The sequence below is a fragment of the Lutra lutra genome, chromosome 14 (assembly GCF_902655055.1).
Source record: "Lutra lutra chromosome 14, mLutLut1.2, whole genome shotgun sequence".
NCBI classification, from domain to species: domain Eukaryota; kingdom Metazoa; phylum Chordata; class Mammalia; order Carnivora; family Mustelidae; genus Lutra; species Lutra lutra.
In genome coordinates this window covers 62,194,884-62,213,074 of record NC_062291.1, presented here as the reverse complement: position 1 = coordinate 62,213,074, position 18,191 = coordinate 62,194,884, and the positions used below count along the sequence as shown (strand labels likewise).

The 18,191-nt window shown below is 44.3% G+C and overlaps 1 protein-coding gene and 1 pseudogene across 1 annotated transcript; one reads left to right on the top strand and one right to left on the bottom strand.

Moving 5' to 3' along the window:
- Positions 1–6: 6 nt before the first annotated feature.
- ELOVL3 (ELOVL fatty acid elongase 3) lies at positions 7–3,459 on the bottom strand. The gene is made up of 4 exons (XM_047701836.1): positions 3,159–3,459; positions 1,815–1,946; positions 1,023–1,174; positions 7–764 (listed from the first exon to the last, which is right to left on the bottom strand). Exons 1-4 carry the CDS (start codon positions 3,257–3,259, stop codon positions 337–339), a joined length of 813 nt encoding a protein of 270 aa, XP_047557792.1. The 5' UTR covers positions 3,260–3,459; the 3' UTR covers positions 7–336.
- LOC125084407 (vacuolar-sorting protein SNF8-like) lies at positions 3,324–17,704 on the top strand (annotated as a pseudogene).
- The last annotated feature ends 487 nt before the right edge of the window (positions 17,705–18,191 follow it).

Here is an 18,191-nt window from a genome sequence, read left to right as displayed (position 1 = left end):
CAGAAGACTTGTTGAAATCTTTAATTTAAAAATGGAGCAAGAGGAAGATTTCTGGATAGAAATATAAATAACTCAGCTCTGGGGATCCTCCTCAGTTCTACCCCCATCCCAGGGCTTGCTTGGCCTTCACATTAAAAATGGAAACATCAAAGCACTAGATCACACCCCACCCACGGCTGACACTTCTTGCCTGTTATAACTTCCTGCCACTTTGGAGCACAGATCCCATGGGAAAAACCATGCAGGGAAGGCCTCCTAATTATTCTCCCAAACCTAAGATCAACTCCTTGGTGCTGTGGCAGAGAGAGAGCCTGGGGCTCCTTTTTCTCCAGCTTTTCACTGGCTCTTGGTCTTGGCTTTGACCTTGGGCACTAGGTAGGTTTGGTGGAAGAAATGGGCAAAGAGGATGAAATAGGTCGTATACAAGACAAGGGACCAGAAGCAGTGTTCCATTGTGGTGTAGCATCCCTGTTCCTGTCTCCAGATGTAAGTTAGGATGCCAACAATTGCTCCAATAAACATCTGTAGGATCTGCAGGCTGGTGATGAGCATAGGTAACCACCTGGGGGACTTCACTTTGGCAGCCCTCAGAGTGTAGTAGATGTACATGATGGCATGCACACCGTAGTTCATGGTCATGAACCAGCCTCCTGCAGACACCTTGTTCTTGTATCCAAAGCTCGTATACACTAGCACTGAGCTGTGGTGGTACCAGTGCACAAAGATGAGTGGTCGCTTACGCAGGATGATGAAGGCCGTGTCTCCTGGGAAATGGAGAGTCATAGCTGGCTTACCACCCAGTGTTGGGACCACCCTCCCTGATGGATATAGGGACACAGGGGGAATTCTCAGGGCATGGAGAAGGGTCTTTGTGGCAAATAACTTAAAGAGGGGCTTGGGTAAGAGGTGTTGTTAGGACCCAAGGGTGGGGAAGTGACTCTCCGTGTAACGGGAGAGGTAGGGGGGCCCTGAGGAGGGATGCAGTTGACTGGGCACCAGAGAGACAAAGCCTTGCCACTCACCAAGTTCAATAACCTTGCTGAGAACAAAGAGACAGGACCAGAATCCGATTATGGGAGTGCTGGCAAAGTTGGAGAAGCACACAGTTTTCTTTAGGCTCCCCCTAAGTACCAGGGTAGCCATATAGCCCCATGTCCTCAGTGCCCCCAGGATACTGAAATGGGACAGAGGAAAAGGGTGTAAGGGTCATCCCCAGACACCAATTCACCCTTCTCCCTTGGCCTGGCAGGTCACTGCCTCAAGCTCCACCATTTACCCCCTTCCGGCAGAATGGGTCACAGCTTCTAAGATCCTGGGGCCAGGATCCAACCAGGAATCTAGAGGAGATGAGGGCTGGGGAAGGACCAGGGAATGCTGGAGGATGAGACTGAAAGTTGAGTTAGGGACTAGGGTTAATGGGATGGGTAGGAACCTGGGAGGGGATGGGGGATGGAATCTGAGAAGGAGGGGCTAGAGAAGTTATTGGAAGGTATTGGGAGAGGGTGTTAGATGCTAAGAGCATTAGAGGTTGGAGGAAATTGTTAAAAGTACAGACTCCATGAGCACAAGTGGATTTATGAGAGAGAGAGCAGAGGTTGCCAGTGTGGGGCCTTGGGAAGAAGGAAAGCAGGGTAATATGGGAGGAGGATGGAAGCTGGGGAAGGAACTGGAGCTGAGGGAATGGGTTAGGGAGAGAGTTAGAGGAAAACTTGGGGCATTGACTCACTTGGGGTTTCCAGAAAGCTTTTAGGGATAGAATGAGGATCTAGGGTCTACAGGATAGTCAGGGAGTGGAGATGGGGGGGGGGTCTTACCTGAAGATTGCAAGGCCGAGGGACCAAAGGATGAGAGGCCCCTGCAAGTTGAAGCCCTTCCGTGCCTTCATGTAGTTCTGCCCCACAAAGATGAGCAGCAGGTAGACCAGAGCTATGGGGAATGAGGTTGCCCTGGCAGGCAGAAGGCAGAGGGGATGGGCTTATGGGTGGGTCCTGGTTAGAGGAATGCCCACTCATCTCTCAGGGTCAGTGCTCTGGGTTGGAGTCCCAACTCTGCCACTTACCAGCTGCGTGACTTTGGAAAAATAACATTCCCTGACAGTGTTAAGGTATATAAAGTACCTAGCACAGGGCTGGGGGGGCTGTGTACAGGTTTCTGTGATTATTGCTCTCAGGGGAATTGTGAGTGGGTGACAACTACTCGGTCCAGGTCTAGAACCAACCCAGGACTCTAGTGTTTAGAAGAATGTGGCAATAGTTTCTGCCTGTTTGGGTCATGGCAAATTGTCAGTCCACAAACTGACAAAAGTCAGTCCACAAACACCTCTGAGGAGCTTTAGGGCAAAGTCAAAGAGACTGGGGAAATCCTGAAAGAGGTTCCCAACTGTGTCTCCTTTTCCACAGCGGGAGACAATGGAGCATTTGGGGAACAATGTGATAATTGTGAAGGGCAGAGGGTCCCTGGGCACCAGCACTATGCCCGCACACCTGCACACACAGCCACAATGGACAGAGGAGAGTAGTTCTAGAAGGTGGAGAGGAGGAGGAGTTCAGATCAACCCCTTCCTCAGAGATCATGTCTCACTCCCCTCTTTCCCTTCAGTTTCCATCTCCTACTTTCCTCACCCCATTTTCTTCCTTTCTCCCTCCCTTCCATCCTGTCTCTTCCTCTCTCATTCTTTCTTTCCTCCAGATCTAATCTCTGAGATGTCATGCTAACTGCACCTTGGACAACAGGGATATGGAGACAGTACAGGGGAGCCCCACACCTTTGCTCTTTAAGAAAACCATAGCAGGGGTGGCTGGTGGCCCAGTTGCTTAAGCGTCTGCCTTCAGCTTGGGTCATGATCCCAGAATTCTGGGATCGAGTCCCACATCGGACTCCCTTCATGGAGGAGCCTGCTTCTCCATCTCCCTCTGCCCCACCCCCTGCTCATGCTGTCTCTCTCTCTCTCTCTCAGATAAATAAATGAAATCTTTAAAAAAAAAAAAAAAGGAGGAGGAGAAAAAGAAAAGAAAAGAAAAGAGAAAAAAAAAAAGAAAAGAAAAACAAAGAAAATAATCGCAGGCACCCAGTATCTCCTCCCCGATGCCCACCCTCCCTAAATAGCACTCGTTAAGGTCAGGACCCTGGCACTGCCCTTCGCCTTCCCCAGGTCTCACCAGTACTCCTCCAAAAGGGGCCTCATGTCCCAGTACAGCTCGAAGTTGTAAGGCTCCAACATCTGCTCTGTTTCGTCCGAGGCATTCATGGCTGTGACCATTTAGTTCTGCAGATGCCGAGGTCCGGAGCTTGAGAAGCTGGGCTAGAGGTTAAGGTCACCGAGGATGGAGCGAACTTTGGGGCAGGACAAAACGCACACGGGACCCAAGGAACTCCGCGGCCAGCAAGGAGCGTCAGATTCAGGCACGTGGGCCACACTCATACAACTTCCATCGCCGCCGCCACTGCGGTTTATGAAGCTGGATTGCAAAACTGCGGGCCCCGGGCGGGAGGGTGGGGGCACCGCGGCCCCTCCCAAGGCCAGGGAGTTATCCAATCTCGACTAAGATACGCCCCTGTCCTGCAACTCGCTCTCTGATTGATCATCCTCAAGGGCACCTCCCCCAGGGGTTTCTCACAGCCTAATCCAAACTCCTGTGACAGGGTCCCACCATGCCCACTTTCCCATCCTTTTCTCCCACAGCTCCATGCCCAACTGCTTGGCTTAGCTCCTATGGCCTTGCCGGTGCCGGGACAGACCAGTCTTCCCCTGGTACAGCCAACCATACCCTATGCCTCAACCATACCCTGACCTACTTGGCAGTGAGGAGACAGTGGAGATGTCCTCAGCCTCTGATGCCTGAGTTCAGTAATTCCGGTGTCAGTTTCCCGCCTCCCTGAGTCCCTGGGGAACCCAGACCCCGGATCAAGATGAATCTCCCCATAGTCCCATCTGCCCTCTTCAGGTCTGTGATTGTAGTGGAAAGGAGATACTTTTAATATTTTTTTTTTTTTGAAGATTTTATTTATTGGGGCGCCTGGGTGACTCAGTCTGCCTTCAGCTCAGGTCATGATCCCGGAGTCCTAGGATCGAGTCCCGTATCAGGCACCCTGCTCAGCGGGAAGCCTGTTTCTCCCTCTCCCATTTCCCCTGCTTGTGTTCCCTCTCTCGCACTCTCTCTCTCTGCCAAATAAATAATTAATCTTTAAAAAGAAAATAAAGATTTTATTTATTTATTTGACAGAGAGAGAGAGAATGAGTGGTGGGGGTGCTATCTAAATGACCTTCAAGTGTATCCCTTTGTCCCTGTACTTCACCTCTCACGTGGTTGGCTCTCACTACAGCCATTATCTTAGTCACTTTAACTCGTCGCACCACCTCCTTCTCTAATACAGTGCTTCTCTCTCTTCACTGCATTAGAATTGGAAAGGAACTCCCAAACCTGGCTGATTGTGACATTCTTGAGCCACAATCCCAGAGTTTCAGACCCAGTAGGTGGTCCCAGACAGTTTTTTGGAAACCATCATTGCCCTCTCATCTAAAACCTGCAATGGAGGGGCGCCTGGGTGGCTCAGTTGGTTAAGCGTCTGCCTTAGGCTCAGGTCATGATCCCACGGTCCTGGCCTGGAATAGAGCCCCATGTCCGGCTTCCCTGCTCGCAGGGAGCCTGCTTCTCTCTCTCTCTCTCTCTCTGCCCCTTCCCCTGCTCTCCTCATGCTCTCTAATAAATAAATAAAATCTCTAATAAAATAAAATCTAAATTGGATCATGCTGCTTTCCTGCTTCAAACCCTTCAGTGGCTCTCCCCGCCCCCCAAAACATTTTACTCATTTATTTGAGAGGGAGAGAGGAGAGAGAAAAAGAGCACACATGCAAGCCGAAGCTCACACAAGTGGGGGGAGGTAGACCCGAAGGTAGGCACAACCAACTGAACCACGCAGGCGCCCCCGTCAGTGGCTCTTGACTGCTTCATACGTAGGCTGACACTCAGAAGGTGCTGGGTACATATTTGATGGATGAATGAATAAATGGAAGGATGACTACTACAAGAATAATACAGGTGTTGCGAGAGCTGGATTCAAATCCCAGCTTCACTGTTAACTAGTCATGTCGTTTTTGGCAAGTTATCTAACCTCTTTGAGACTTGAATTTTTCATCAGTAAAATATAGACTGTCATACTTGCCTGCTGACCACACATGGTTGGGGGTCAATATACAAATCACATAATGTCAAGGAAAGGATACTGTGGATTAAACAGACACATGGAAATGTCAGGGTGAGTCATTTTGAAAATTTACAAATGCATATAGTGTAAGTATACTCGGTCCTGAGTTTCTCTCGAACGAAGATATTTTACATTGTCTTTCTCTTTGAAGTTTAAAGGTTTTATTTTATTTTTTACAGTTTTTTTCGGGAAAGAGTGGCTTTTTTTTTTAAAGATTTTATTTATTTATTTGAGAGAGAGCATGCAGGAACGGAGTGGGGTGGTTTGGTGGAGGAGTGGCAGAGGGAAAGGGAGAAGCAGACTCTCCACTGGGCAGAGAGCCTGTCACTGGATGGGATCCCAGCACTCCAGGATCATGACCTGAGCTGAAGGCAGACACTTAACTGACTGAGCCACCCAGATGCCTCTATTTTTTTTTTAAGATTTTATTTATTTATTTATTTATTTGAGAGAGAGGCAGGGAGAGCACAGAGGGAGAGGGAGAAGTAAACTTCCTGCTGAGCAGAGACCCTGCCTCAAGCTTGATCCCAGAACTCTGAGATCATGACCTGAGCTGAAGGCAGATACTTAACCAACTGAGCCACTCAGGTGCCCCGCCCCTATTTTTCCTTTTTTAAGATTTATCTATTTATTTGAGAGAGAGAGAGCACACATGTACACACACAGGCATGGGTCGGGGAGAGGAAGAAGGAAAGAGAGAATCTCAATCAGGCTCGTCTCTGAGCACGGAGCTGGACAGAGAGCTCGATCCCAGGACCCTGAGATCACGATCTGAGCTGAAATCAAGAGTCTGATGCTTAACTGACTGAGCCACCCAGGCATCCCTAAAGATTTTATTTTTAAGTAATCTCTACACCTGGTGTGGGACTTGAACTCATAATCCCGAGATCAAGAGTCATAGGCTCCACTGACTTGAGTCAGCCAGGCGTCCCTTATTATTTCTCAATGAATGCTTGTTTACCCCACTAGTCCTTGAACTCCATAAACGCAGAGAATATGTCTATTTTGCTCAACATCATTCCCCTAACACTAGGCACATACTAGGTACTCGGATAATATTTGCTACATGGCTGATTGGATGGGTGAAATCCTCAGCCTATAAATCTGGGTGACACTCTTTGTTTCCCCAGGATAAACAAAACACCCCAAGCTTGTCTGGCCTTTTGGCTCTTGGCCTCAGCTTCCTCATCTGGAAAATGGGGATAATATCTACCTCAGAAGAATGTTTATGAGAATCAACAAGATCATATATTTAGTTAAAGAGCATTATACAATGTAAAGTGTTAAGCGAACACCAAAGAAGGTAAATTTGACAAATTTTAATTTCTTTTTAATAAAGCTGAATTAAATTAACTTGAAAGTCACAATCTGGCGAATGGTTGCACAACAATATGAAATGTACTTAACAATACTGAATTACACAGTTAAAATTGGTAAATTTTATGTTACCCCATCTTCCTGCCATTTTTTAAAAATTTAAAGGAAAAGTTTTAATGGGGACAGTTTTAAGATAAAAAGTTAATGTGCATACTACCTAAAAAGCTTGACCTTTAGTCCTATCTCTGACCCTTGGTAAGTGGCTAAAAACATAGGCTCATCTTATAGACTCCAATGTCTCCAAATCTACCTGTCATTAGCTTTCAGAGAGATCATCCTAGAAGACACATTATCTCATGCCATTTCTCTTTAAGAACAAAAGAAGTTATCACATTTTAGCTTTAGAAAATTCACAACTCCATTACACAAATACTATATTTTCTGTTTTTCAACCACTTTACCTCTCTCCACATTGTTTTATTTCTCCAGACATCTTCTCACCCTGACAAATCCTTCTCTTTGTTTGGGCTTATCTCTAAAGGCACTTGACCTGCGAAACCTAACCTGCTTAAGAGTCAACTCCTTCCTTCTCCGTCTTCCACCCACAGGACTTTGCCCAAGTGCCTGCTGGTATTGCGCTTCTACAAATGGAGTAAGTTGATTATATATTTTCTATACTACCTGGTTCCCCCACCCTATCCCAATGGTCATTTTTGTTAGGGCACTCATCCTTAAGGGAAGCACACAGCACTTGGCACAAAATCCATCTGTTGCTTTGAATTGAATAGGCATCTAGGGGAAATACAAACAGTAAACATATATACATATATTTTTTAAAGACTCAACTTCCTTAGTAATTATGGAAATGCAAATTAAAGACTATGTGTATAGTATGGTCCCAATTAACAGCCATTAAACCAAGTAAAAATTAAATACCCAACGCCAGTCAAAGCCCTGGGAAAAGATACATCCGTACCTAGCTAGTGGCTGGGTAAATTGACTTAATCCTTCTAGAAGCACACTTAGGTAACACTTAGCAAGAACCAACTGGTATGCTTTGGCCCAGTCCCTCACCTAGAAATTTAAAACCCAACGATATAAGCCAAAAGAAAAAAAAAAATCTGTATTTACTGAAACACTTATGTCAGGCGGTGATTAAATTATTAAACACTTAACAGTACAAAACAGCTTACAGCTACCAGAACATGGAGAAATATGAAACCATGTTTGTAAAATAATGTGAAAGAAAACAATATTTAAAACTGTGACTATCCTATTACCTCAGTTACCTCAAAGTGATGATGTTTTAATTTTTTAAAAGATTTTATTTATTTACTTGACAGAAAGAGAGAACAAGCACAAGCAGGGGGAGAGGCAGGGGAGGGGGAGGGGGAAGCAGACTCCCCGCTGAGCAGGGAGCCAGATGTGGGACTGGATTCCAGGACCCTGGGATCGTGACCTGAGCCAAAGGCAGATGTTTAACTGACTGAGCCACCCAGGTGCCCTAGTGATGTTTTCAAAGAGTGAAGTTGGGAAGAAACACTAAAACATGAAATCATTTGATGGGGTGCGTGAGATTATAGGAACAAAATTAGAAGTATTTTAAATTTTCCTTCGTGATATTTTAAAATTGATGTCACAAGATTTTGGAATGCTACACATCCAGGGAAAAATGTTTTTAATAGCTTAGGAAGTGCTGTGGATAGAATGTAAAATTCCAACCTATCTATGTAGGATATGAGACTATGGATAATATGGTCTCAGATTTGTGGAGCAAAATCATAGAAGACTGTAGATAGAATATTTGTAAACTTTCTGTAGAGGAAAAAAAAATATGGAAGAAAACTATGCTGAAAACAAACACTGGAAGGAAATGCACCAAAATGCTAACAGTTTGTCTGGATGGTGGAATATGAGTGTTTCTAAAATTATTTTTATAATCAATATATGTTCAAAACTAAAAATAGGTGATTGAAATTTTTTGGGTTGAATCTCTCCTTTCCATGTGCTCTGTCCCTAAATTGGCTTTTCTGCTCCTACTTTCCCCTTATCCTGCATGGTCATGTCAGATCATCTCCTTGCCCCAGTATTTTTACTGTTTGGTTTTGCTTCTATATTTCTTCCTGTGCCTTTGCTGGGTCTTCTTCCCATACTTCCCACCTCTTTAATGCTATTGATTTTTAAAGTCCTGTCCCTGTCCCTTACTCCTTCTCATTGTGTACTCTCTTTCCTGGTTAATTCCCTTTCATGATCTCACCTGTTACATCTATTTGGCTAACTCCAAACAACTTATCTTCCATCTTGACCTCTGTTCTCTGTTCTTGCTCATATTTCCAACTTCCCACTGTACTTCTCCACCTGGCTAATCTGAGTTACAGACAGCTCACATTCAGGTATAGAAAGCCAGCCCACTTTCTTCCTAGACCTGTTCTTTTTGCTGACCTCCTTATTTCTTCTTTCTTTAAATAAGATTTTATTTATTTATTTTTGACAGAGAGCTAGAGAGCACAAGTAGGCAGAGCAGCAGGCAGAGGGAGAGGGAGAAGCAGGCTCTCCGCTGAGCAAGGAGCAGGTCATGGGGCTCGATCCCAGGACCCTGTGATCATGACCTGAGCTGTAGGCAGACACTTAATGAACCACCCAGGTTCCCCCCAACTTCCACATTTCTTTTTTTTTTTAAAGATTTTATTTATTTGACAGAAAGAGATCACAAGTAGACAGAGAGGCAGGCAGAGAGAGAGAGAGAGAGGAGGAAGCAGACTCCCTGCTTAACAGAGAGCCCAATGCGGGGCTCAATCCCAGGACCCTGAGATCATGACCAGAGCCAAAGGCAGAGGCTTTAACCCACTGAGCCACCCAGGCACCCCATCCAACTTCCCCATTTCTATTTAAATTCACCACCAGGCTCCCAGGCTCCTAGACAGGACAGGCTACATAATTTGTGAGGCCTAATGCCAAATAAAAATATAAGGTCCCTTGTTCAAAAATTATGAAGACTCTCAAGATAGTGACAGCAGAACATGAAACTGAGTGTAAGGCATTTCTAAGTGCAGGGCCCTATGGGGTTGCACAGGTTACATACCTATGAAGTGAACCCTGTGCCCAGGCTTAACCCTGGGGGCCCATCTCTGATTCCTCTCTCTCTTTTATTTTGGTTTGGTTGACAGGGTATATAATGCATCCACTCACAAAGATGGGAAACAATGTTAGAGGAATAAGTGTGAATAGTGGGGTGAGAGGGAGAGAGCTTCAGTTTGGGCACTAAGAATGCAAGGAACATCCAGATCAGAGGATACAATAACCAGTGTCTACAACTGAGGTTGTCAATCTGCCTTCAACACTCAGGGTAGAGGATATCACTGAACTCTTGGCTGTGGATGAAACTGGCCAAGGTGAGGTCAAGCAGGGCCTTTCAAACTGGGGTCCATAGACCATTTATACTGTCATCTCCAGCTTGTTAAAAAGGAAATCTCCTGGGATGCCAGGGTGACTCAGTTGGTTTACCTTAATCATCTGCCTTCAGCTCAGGTCATGATCCCAGGGTCCTGGGATAGAGCCCACATCAATGGTGCGTGTGGTGGGCCGGGGGGTGGGGGTGACTCCTCAGGGGGAATCTGCTTCTTCCTCTCCCTCTGCCTGCTGCTCACCCTGCTTGTGCATTCTCTCTCTCAAATGAATAAATAAATAAATAAATATCTTTTAAAAAACGAAATCTCCTAGTTCACCCCAGCCTTCTGAATTTGAATATATTTGGAGGTAGGTAGGGCTTGGAAATTATAGTTTCAACAAGCTTCCTGGGTGATTCTTTTGCTCATTAGAGTTTTGGAACTATTAATGAGAATCAGAAGATTGAAGAAGCTACAACCCCAGGGGAAATACCAATGCACGAGGCTTTCATGATTTTTTGACTGAGACACACAAGGAGAAATACACGTCGTGTTGTAATTCCATACATACACATATATTGGAAACAACATCTCTCATTACATACACATCCTATCCATGTTGTGTCTGATATTTTTATTCCACTATATTTCATTGTTTAAAAATGCCCATCATGGTGCCTGGATGGCTCATTCTGTTAAGCATTGGACTCTTGATCTCAGCTCAGGTCTTGATCTCAGGGTTGTGAGTTCAAGCCCCGTGTTGGGTTCCACACTGCGGGTGGAGACTACTTTTTTAAAAAATGCCCATCATGACCCACTAATAGGCTGCATCTTATAATTTGAAACTCACTGGTTAAGGAGTTACCAGAAGGAGAGGGTGTTGCTAGGAGCCAGGAAAAATAAATCAAAACTCTCCACAGGTTCTTCAGAGCCTAAACTACATTTCAAAGTTTTTGAGAGTCATCTTTGTCATCTGTATCTGAGTCATTTCTTCACTTGTTAACTGCTATTGGATAAATGAATTCATGGAGGCCATGGCTCTACCAAGAGCCCATAGTGACTGTCCAAGCCACCAGCCCAGGTCAGAAGGAGGCTATGCAAGATAGGGCAGCACCACCAGATGTAGGTACTAAAAGGAAGGTTGGAAGTGGCTCGAGAGAAGCCGCCCTGGCTTTGTCTTTGCCATCTGCTCACCAGATGCAAATCTGCTCACCAGATGCTCACCTGCTAAGGATTGTCTCTGTCTTGTGGGCTGCACCTTCTTCTCTTCTCAGGGGCCTCCCTGACCACAGCCTGTCTCACGTCCACCTACTGTCGACATCAACTATCTTAAAAAAAGAAAAGAAAAGAAAGAAAAACATTAAGGTAAGTGAAATAAGTCAAATGCAAAAGACTACGTATTGTGAGGCCATTTATATCAAATTCTATTTATTTGAGTCCTTTCTTTTTTTCTTGATAAGTCTGGCTAGAGGTTTATGAATTTTTAAAATATTTTTTTCTTGGGATGCCCAGGTGGCTCAGTCGGTTAAACGACTGCCTTTGGCTTGGGTCACAATCCCAGGGTACTGGGACTGGGTCCCATGTCTGGCTCCTTGCTCAGTGGGGAGTCTGCTTCTCCCTCTCCCTCTGCTGCTCCCCCTGTTTGTGCTCTCTCTGTATATCAGATAAATGGATAAAATCTTTTTTAAATTTTTTAATTTAAATTCAATTAATTAGCATATAATGTAGTCTTGGTTTCAGAGGTATAGGTCTGTGATTCATCAGTCTTATATAATACCCAGGGTTCATTACATCACATGCCATCCTTATTGTTCATCAGCCAGTTACTCCATCCTTCCACCCTTCTCCCCTCCAGCAACGCTCAATTTTATTGATTTTTTTTTTCAAAGAGCCAGCTCCTGGTTTCATCAACCTGTTCTATTGGGTTTGTTTTTTTTTTTTTTTAGTTTCTATATCATTTATTTCTGTTCTAATCTTTATATGGGATTCTAAAAAAAACCCCACAAAGTCACAGTGGCAGAAGGCAGGTCAGTGGTTGAATATAGCTAAGTGTTAAGTAAGGGGATTGATTGCAATGGGGCAAAGGGAATTTTTCATGGTGATGGAAATATTTTATATCTAAGTAAAGAATTGTTAAGAAAGTTGTCTATGGGGACGCCTGGGTGGCTCAGTTGGTTAAGCAGCTGCCTTCGGCTCAGGTCATGATCCCAGCGTCCTGGGATCGAGTCCCACATCGGGCTCCTTGCTTGGCAGGGAGCCTGCTTCTCCCTCTGCCTCTGCCTGCTACTCTGTCTGCCTGTGCTCACTCTCGCTTCTCTCTCTATGACAAATAAATAAATAAAATCTTAAAAAAAAAAAAGAAAGAAAGTTGTCTATGGGAAGGTAAACTGGGTGAATAGGAGAAGTGGTGGGGCTTTTGACATTTTCGGAATTTTTTCTGGGTGTACTAGTTAAGAAATAAGTAGCTAAAATAGAGGTATCTGGCTGGCTCACAAGGTTGAGCATGCAACTCTTGATCTTAGGGCCATGAGTTCAAGCTCCACATTGGGTGTAGAGCTTACTTTAATTAAAAAAGAAAAGAAAAGAAAGCTAAAATAAAATAGGTACAAAAATAAACTGAATTTAGGGGTTATCTGGGTGGTTCAGTTGGTTGGGCGAATGACTTTTGGTTTCAGCCTGGTCCTGGTCATGGCATGGAACCCCACATGAGGATCTGTGCTCAGGGCAGAGTCAGCTTGGGATTCTTTGCCCCTCCCCCACTTGCACACATTCTCTCTCTCTCAAAATAAAGTAAATAAAATCTTTTTTTTTTTTTTTAATAAACTGAACTTGGGGGCACTTGGGTGGCTCAGTCATTAAGTGGCTACCTTCAGCTCAAGTCATGATCCCGGGATCCTGGGATTGAGCCCCGCATCGGGCTCCGGCCCTGCATTGGGCTCCCTGCTCTGCAGGAAGCCTGCTTTTCCCTCTCTCGCTCCCCCTGCTTGTGTTCCCTCTCTCACTGTGTCTCTCTGTCAAATAAATAAATAAAATCTTTAAAATAAACTGAACTTAGACTCAGAATTTTTTAAAGAGAGAAATATCATTTTTAGACTCAAATTTGAAGTGGGTCATACCTGTTATATGAACAAATTGATGTTTTAAAAATACAATTATAACAACAACAACTAACATCTACTGAGTTTTGCCATGCGTCAGGCATGGGCTAAGAATTTAGTAAGAACTTGAGGCATACAGAGGTTAAAATGTGTCTAAGATTATACAGTCAGCCAGAAGCTGTGAATTTCTGGAGGCGACTGGATCCTTACAGCAGGGAAGAGACCAAGATGGAGTGGGAAGTGCTTCCTGTGGGAGTAAAGTGGGTGTGATAAGAAAGGAAGTTGACTGTACTGGCCCACAAAGGGTCTTGGTGTGAAAACTGAGCCGGAACAACTAGCAGGCCTCAGAGAACAGGTCCAGCGGCTCAAGATCTAGAGGGTCATGTTGTGGGGGTTACACCCCAATCAGAATTCTCTGTGTAGAATCCAAGGGAAATAAGCAAAGCACGCAAGATATTAAGGATCTCCAGGATGAGCCAAGAAAACCTGTTCTTGGACGGTTGGCCACCTATCAGGGATGTAGGGTTAACATGTGCCTTTCAGCAGCTGGAAGGGCCAGTATGGATGAGAGGCATGCAGGGAAAAGAGGAAAAATGGGGAAATAGTCGAAGGGGTAGAAGAAATGGAGGGTCCATGATAGAGAAATCGCCCCCAGTTAGTCCTATCCATGGCTTCAGGGACAGAATGGGCTCAGGAGGCCAACGAGTGGATGGAACAGGGTGTTGCTTAATTAAACCTAAGGCCTGAGCATCTCTAGATCGTCTGATTGGGAGGGTGAGCCACTGCAAGCCAGTGTCTGCACCTTGACATTTCACCCAGCTGATTAGATCTTCTCCTGGGATCATTTCCAAATCTCAATTTCTACTGCTTCCTTGAGAGCTCACTCTTCTGATTCCTCTGTGGAAAACAACCAACCTCCTTTGGTTTCTCCCCTGCATATCTGAGAGCTTGGAGAAATGTCAGTTCTGTCCACGAGACAGGGAACTAGTTCATTAATATTATCTGAATCAGTGCATTCAATAGCTAAGTCCACCACCTTAGAACCCGAGTCCATAGCTGGACTATTGCTAGTTGGTATGAGCCTGAATCATACTTTTTGTTTTTTGTTTTCCTAACTGTGTCATCCTGCCTCCCCAGGACCAGGACCATGTCTGTCACACCATCCAGTCTATCAAAACCTCAAGGTTCTACCGCCAAATACATACGTTGCTCTGTCCACTACATCCAAACGGATCTAAGGCAGGAAACTAATAACACACTCAAATTGGCTAATTCTAGAGAAGTTTGATAAGGGAACTATTAAACTAATAAACCAGTGTAGAGAAATACAGGTGGCAGCCACTTTACCCTTAGGAGGAAGGAAGGGGAGAAGGGAGCCATTACTAGAATACAGAGACACACAGAACTTTGTGGAGAAGGCTGCCTGGCAAGAGCTAGTACCTGTTATCAGTTGCCATAGGTGCTCACAGCAACCCTGCAGACTGAGATCTCTTCCCAGTGCTGCACATTGACCACGTTCAACCAGAAGCCAGAGGGCCTAGGAGTCAGTTAATCAGTCTACATAGGTCAACTTCTAGAGGAGGACAGAGTGAACCTGGAGGGGTAAACAGAACATCATCCTCTTTAACCTAGACTCCTGCAGTAACCTTAACCTATTGTCTGATTTCTTCACAGCTGCCAAAATAATCCTTTTTTATCTAATGTAATTAAATAATGATGAAAGTCACCATTTTAACAATTTTTTTCATTTTAATTAATTTATTTGGTAGAGAGAGAGTGCACAAGCAGGGTGAGTAGCTGGCAGAGGGAGAGGGAAAAGGAGGCTCCTCACTGAGTAGAGACACCGATGTGGGGCTCCATCCCAGGACCCTGAGATCATGACCTAAGCCAAAGGCAAACGCTTAACCAACTGAGCCACCCAGGGACCCTTATTATAACTTTATAATAAGTTTAAATTGAGAAGTATTACAAGGATTTAAGGAGAGGAATTACATCAACATATATATTTATATAACATATAATTTATAATTTCTACATCTATATTATTTATATATAATATATACTTATAATCTTTAAAATCTTATACAGATAGATTTAGATTTTTTTCTATATATTATATACATATAGATTTTATTTTTTTTAAAAGATTTTATTTATTTATTTGACAGACAGAGATCACAAGTAGAGAGAGAGGCAGGCAGAGAGAGAGGGAGGAAGCAGGCTCCCTGCTGAGCAGAGAGCCCGATGTGGGGCTCAATCCCAGGACCCTGATATCATGACCTGAGCTGAAGGCAGAGGCTTTAACCCACTGAGCCACCCAGGCACCCGATTTCATTTTATTATTTTGTTATTTTCTTAAAGATTTTATTTATAGGGTGCCTGGGTGGCTCAGTGGGTTAAAGCCTCTGCCTTCGGCTCGGGTCATGGTCCCAGGGTCCTGGATTCGAGCCCCGCGTCAGGCTCTCTGCTGGGCGGGGAGCCTGCTTCCCTTCCTCTCTGCCTTTCTCTGCCTGCTTGTGATCTCTCTCTCTCTGTCAAATAAATAAATAAATAAATAAAAAGATTTTATTTATATATTGGGGAAAGAGAGCGAGAGTGAGCAGGGGGAGGGGTAGAAGGAGAGGGAGAAGCAGACTCTCCACTGAGCGGGAAGCCCTACTCGGGACTTGATTCCAGGACCCAGAGATCATGACCTGAGTCAAAGGCAGACACTTACCTGACTGAGCCACCCAGACACCCTAGATTTTAAAGATTATATTTATTTATTTTGAGAGAGAGCATGAGATGGGGGGGAGGGACAGAGGCAGAGGGAGAGAAAATCTCAAGCAGATTCCACACTGAGCATGAAGCAGCTTCACACAGCCCTGAGATCATGACCTAAGCTGAAATCAAGAGTGGAATGCTTAACCGACTGAGCCACCTAAGCACCCCATCTTTTGAAATTTTAAAACTTATGCTTGATCCTAGGACCTGAGGATCATGACCTGAGCCAAGGCAGATGCTTAACCATTTGAGCCATCCAGGCGCCCCCATTTTAATTTATTTATTTAATATTTTATTTATTTATTTATTTACTTACTTACTTACTTATCAGAGAGAGAGATAGCACAAGCAGGCAGAGTGGCAGAGGCAGAGAGAGATGCAGGCTCCCCCCTGAGCAAGGAGTCTGATGTGGGACTCGATCCCAGGACTCGGGGATCATGACCTGAGCCAAAGGCAGCAGCTTAACTGACTGAGCCACCCAGGCATCCCTTTTTTTTAAACTATTTTAAAGTGTAGGATTCAGTCACATTAATTATTTTCCACAATGTTCTGCAACCATCACTATTATCTATTTCCAAAATTTTTATAACCCCAAACAGAAACTTCCCACTAACCAATAATTTCCCATTTCTCTCACCCTGAAGCCCCTGATAACCTCTCATCTACATTCCATCTCTGTGAATTTGCCTATGTCAGATATTTCTTATAAATGGAGCCGTACAATATTTTTCCTTTTATATCTGACTTCTTTCACTTAGCATTATGTTTACAAGGCTTATGCATGTTACACCATGTATCAGAACTTCATTCCTTTCTATGTCTGATTAATATTCCATTGAATGCATATACCACATTATCCATTCATCTGTTGATGGACACTTTGGTTGTTTCAACCTTTGACTATTGTTAATAATGCTACAATGAACATTAGCATACATGTATTTGAGTCCCTATTTTCAATATTTCTGGGTATATATATAAGAGTAAAACTTCTGGGTCATATAGTAATTCTATGTTTAACTTGTTAAGGAACTCTAATGCACACTTTTAAAAATGATGTAAAATTCACAATGCCTGACTCAAAAAAACCCTAAACATCCAAAAAAATAAAAGCAAGAAAATATTATCCATAAACAGGATAAAAATCAATCAAAAGAGGCCAGAGGTGGATCTAGGGCTACAGAGACCCAGGATCCTGGCAGCAGGGTGGCCACAAACTGAGAGCAAGGATATAGCCAGCCCGCCAAGGCCAGCTATAAGAAGCAAGGGACTGTCTTGGCTGGGTATCACTGACCCAGATGTCAAAGAATGGGATGTATTCAAGACCACTCTGAGGCCATTTGCCAGCAAGCACAAGCAGACAATCCAGAAGCATCCTCAAGTTCCAAGTACAGTTCCAGGATACATGTGCCGCCACTGGTGTGGATCCTCTGACTTCTGAAAAAAGATTTTGGTCTGAGATACTGGGGATATAAGTTATCAAAGTGTGCCTAGCCCTTTCATTTCCACTAAAAGGGAAGATAGAAAAAAGATCCAAATGAAATTTCTTTGGAGAACTTTGGAGGACCTACAACAATAGGTATTAAAAGGAAGAAGAAATTTTGCCTAGGACATCAGCCAAGACAACCTGATCAGGGTCATTAAGTAACTAAAGCCACTGGCTTCAGCATCACCATTGTGGGTGGCACTTACCTCATTAGTCTGTTCTGAGTTCAAAAGAGATCACACTAGTTGTTGTTGCTGGCAGGGAAAATGGCCACATGAACATCAGTGAGATCAAAGCTAGACTAAGTGAGGCAAGTTCTGGAACATCTGCTGAAGGAAAGGTCAGCCTAGTTGGACCCAGAAGAGGCACACTACTGTCTACCAGCCATTTCCACTGACCTCTACTCCCATAAGATTACCACTGATAAGGCCAGAGAAGTCCTCTTCTGAATCTGAGAGTGTGGAAGAGGGCACAGCAGCTGTCAGGGAGGAGAGAGGAGCTACTGGTAAATAAAACCTGAACAACTTTGTTAAAAGTTGTTTAATTTAAAACAAAAATATCAACCAATAAAAACAGATCCAGAAGGGTGCCTGGGTGGCTCAGTGGGTTAAAGCCTCTGCCTTCAGCTCAGGTCATGGTCCCGGGGTCCTGGAATCAAGCCCTGCCACGGGCTCTCTGCTCAGTGGGGAGCCTGTTTCCCTTCCTCTCTCTCTGCCTGCCTCTCTGCCTACTTGTAATCTGTCTGTCAAATAAATAAATAAATTTTAAAATCTTTTTAAAAAGATCCAGAAATAATGTGATGGAACTAACAAACAAGGGCATAAAAACAGTGATTATAAAAATGCTCTAGGGTGGGGCGCCTGGGTGGCTCGGTTGGTTAAGCAACTGCCTTCGGCTCAGGTCATGATCCTGGAGTCCTGGGATCGAGTCCCACAT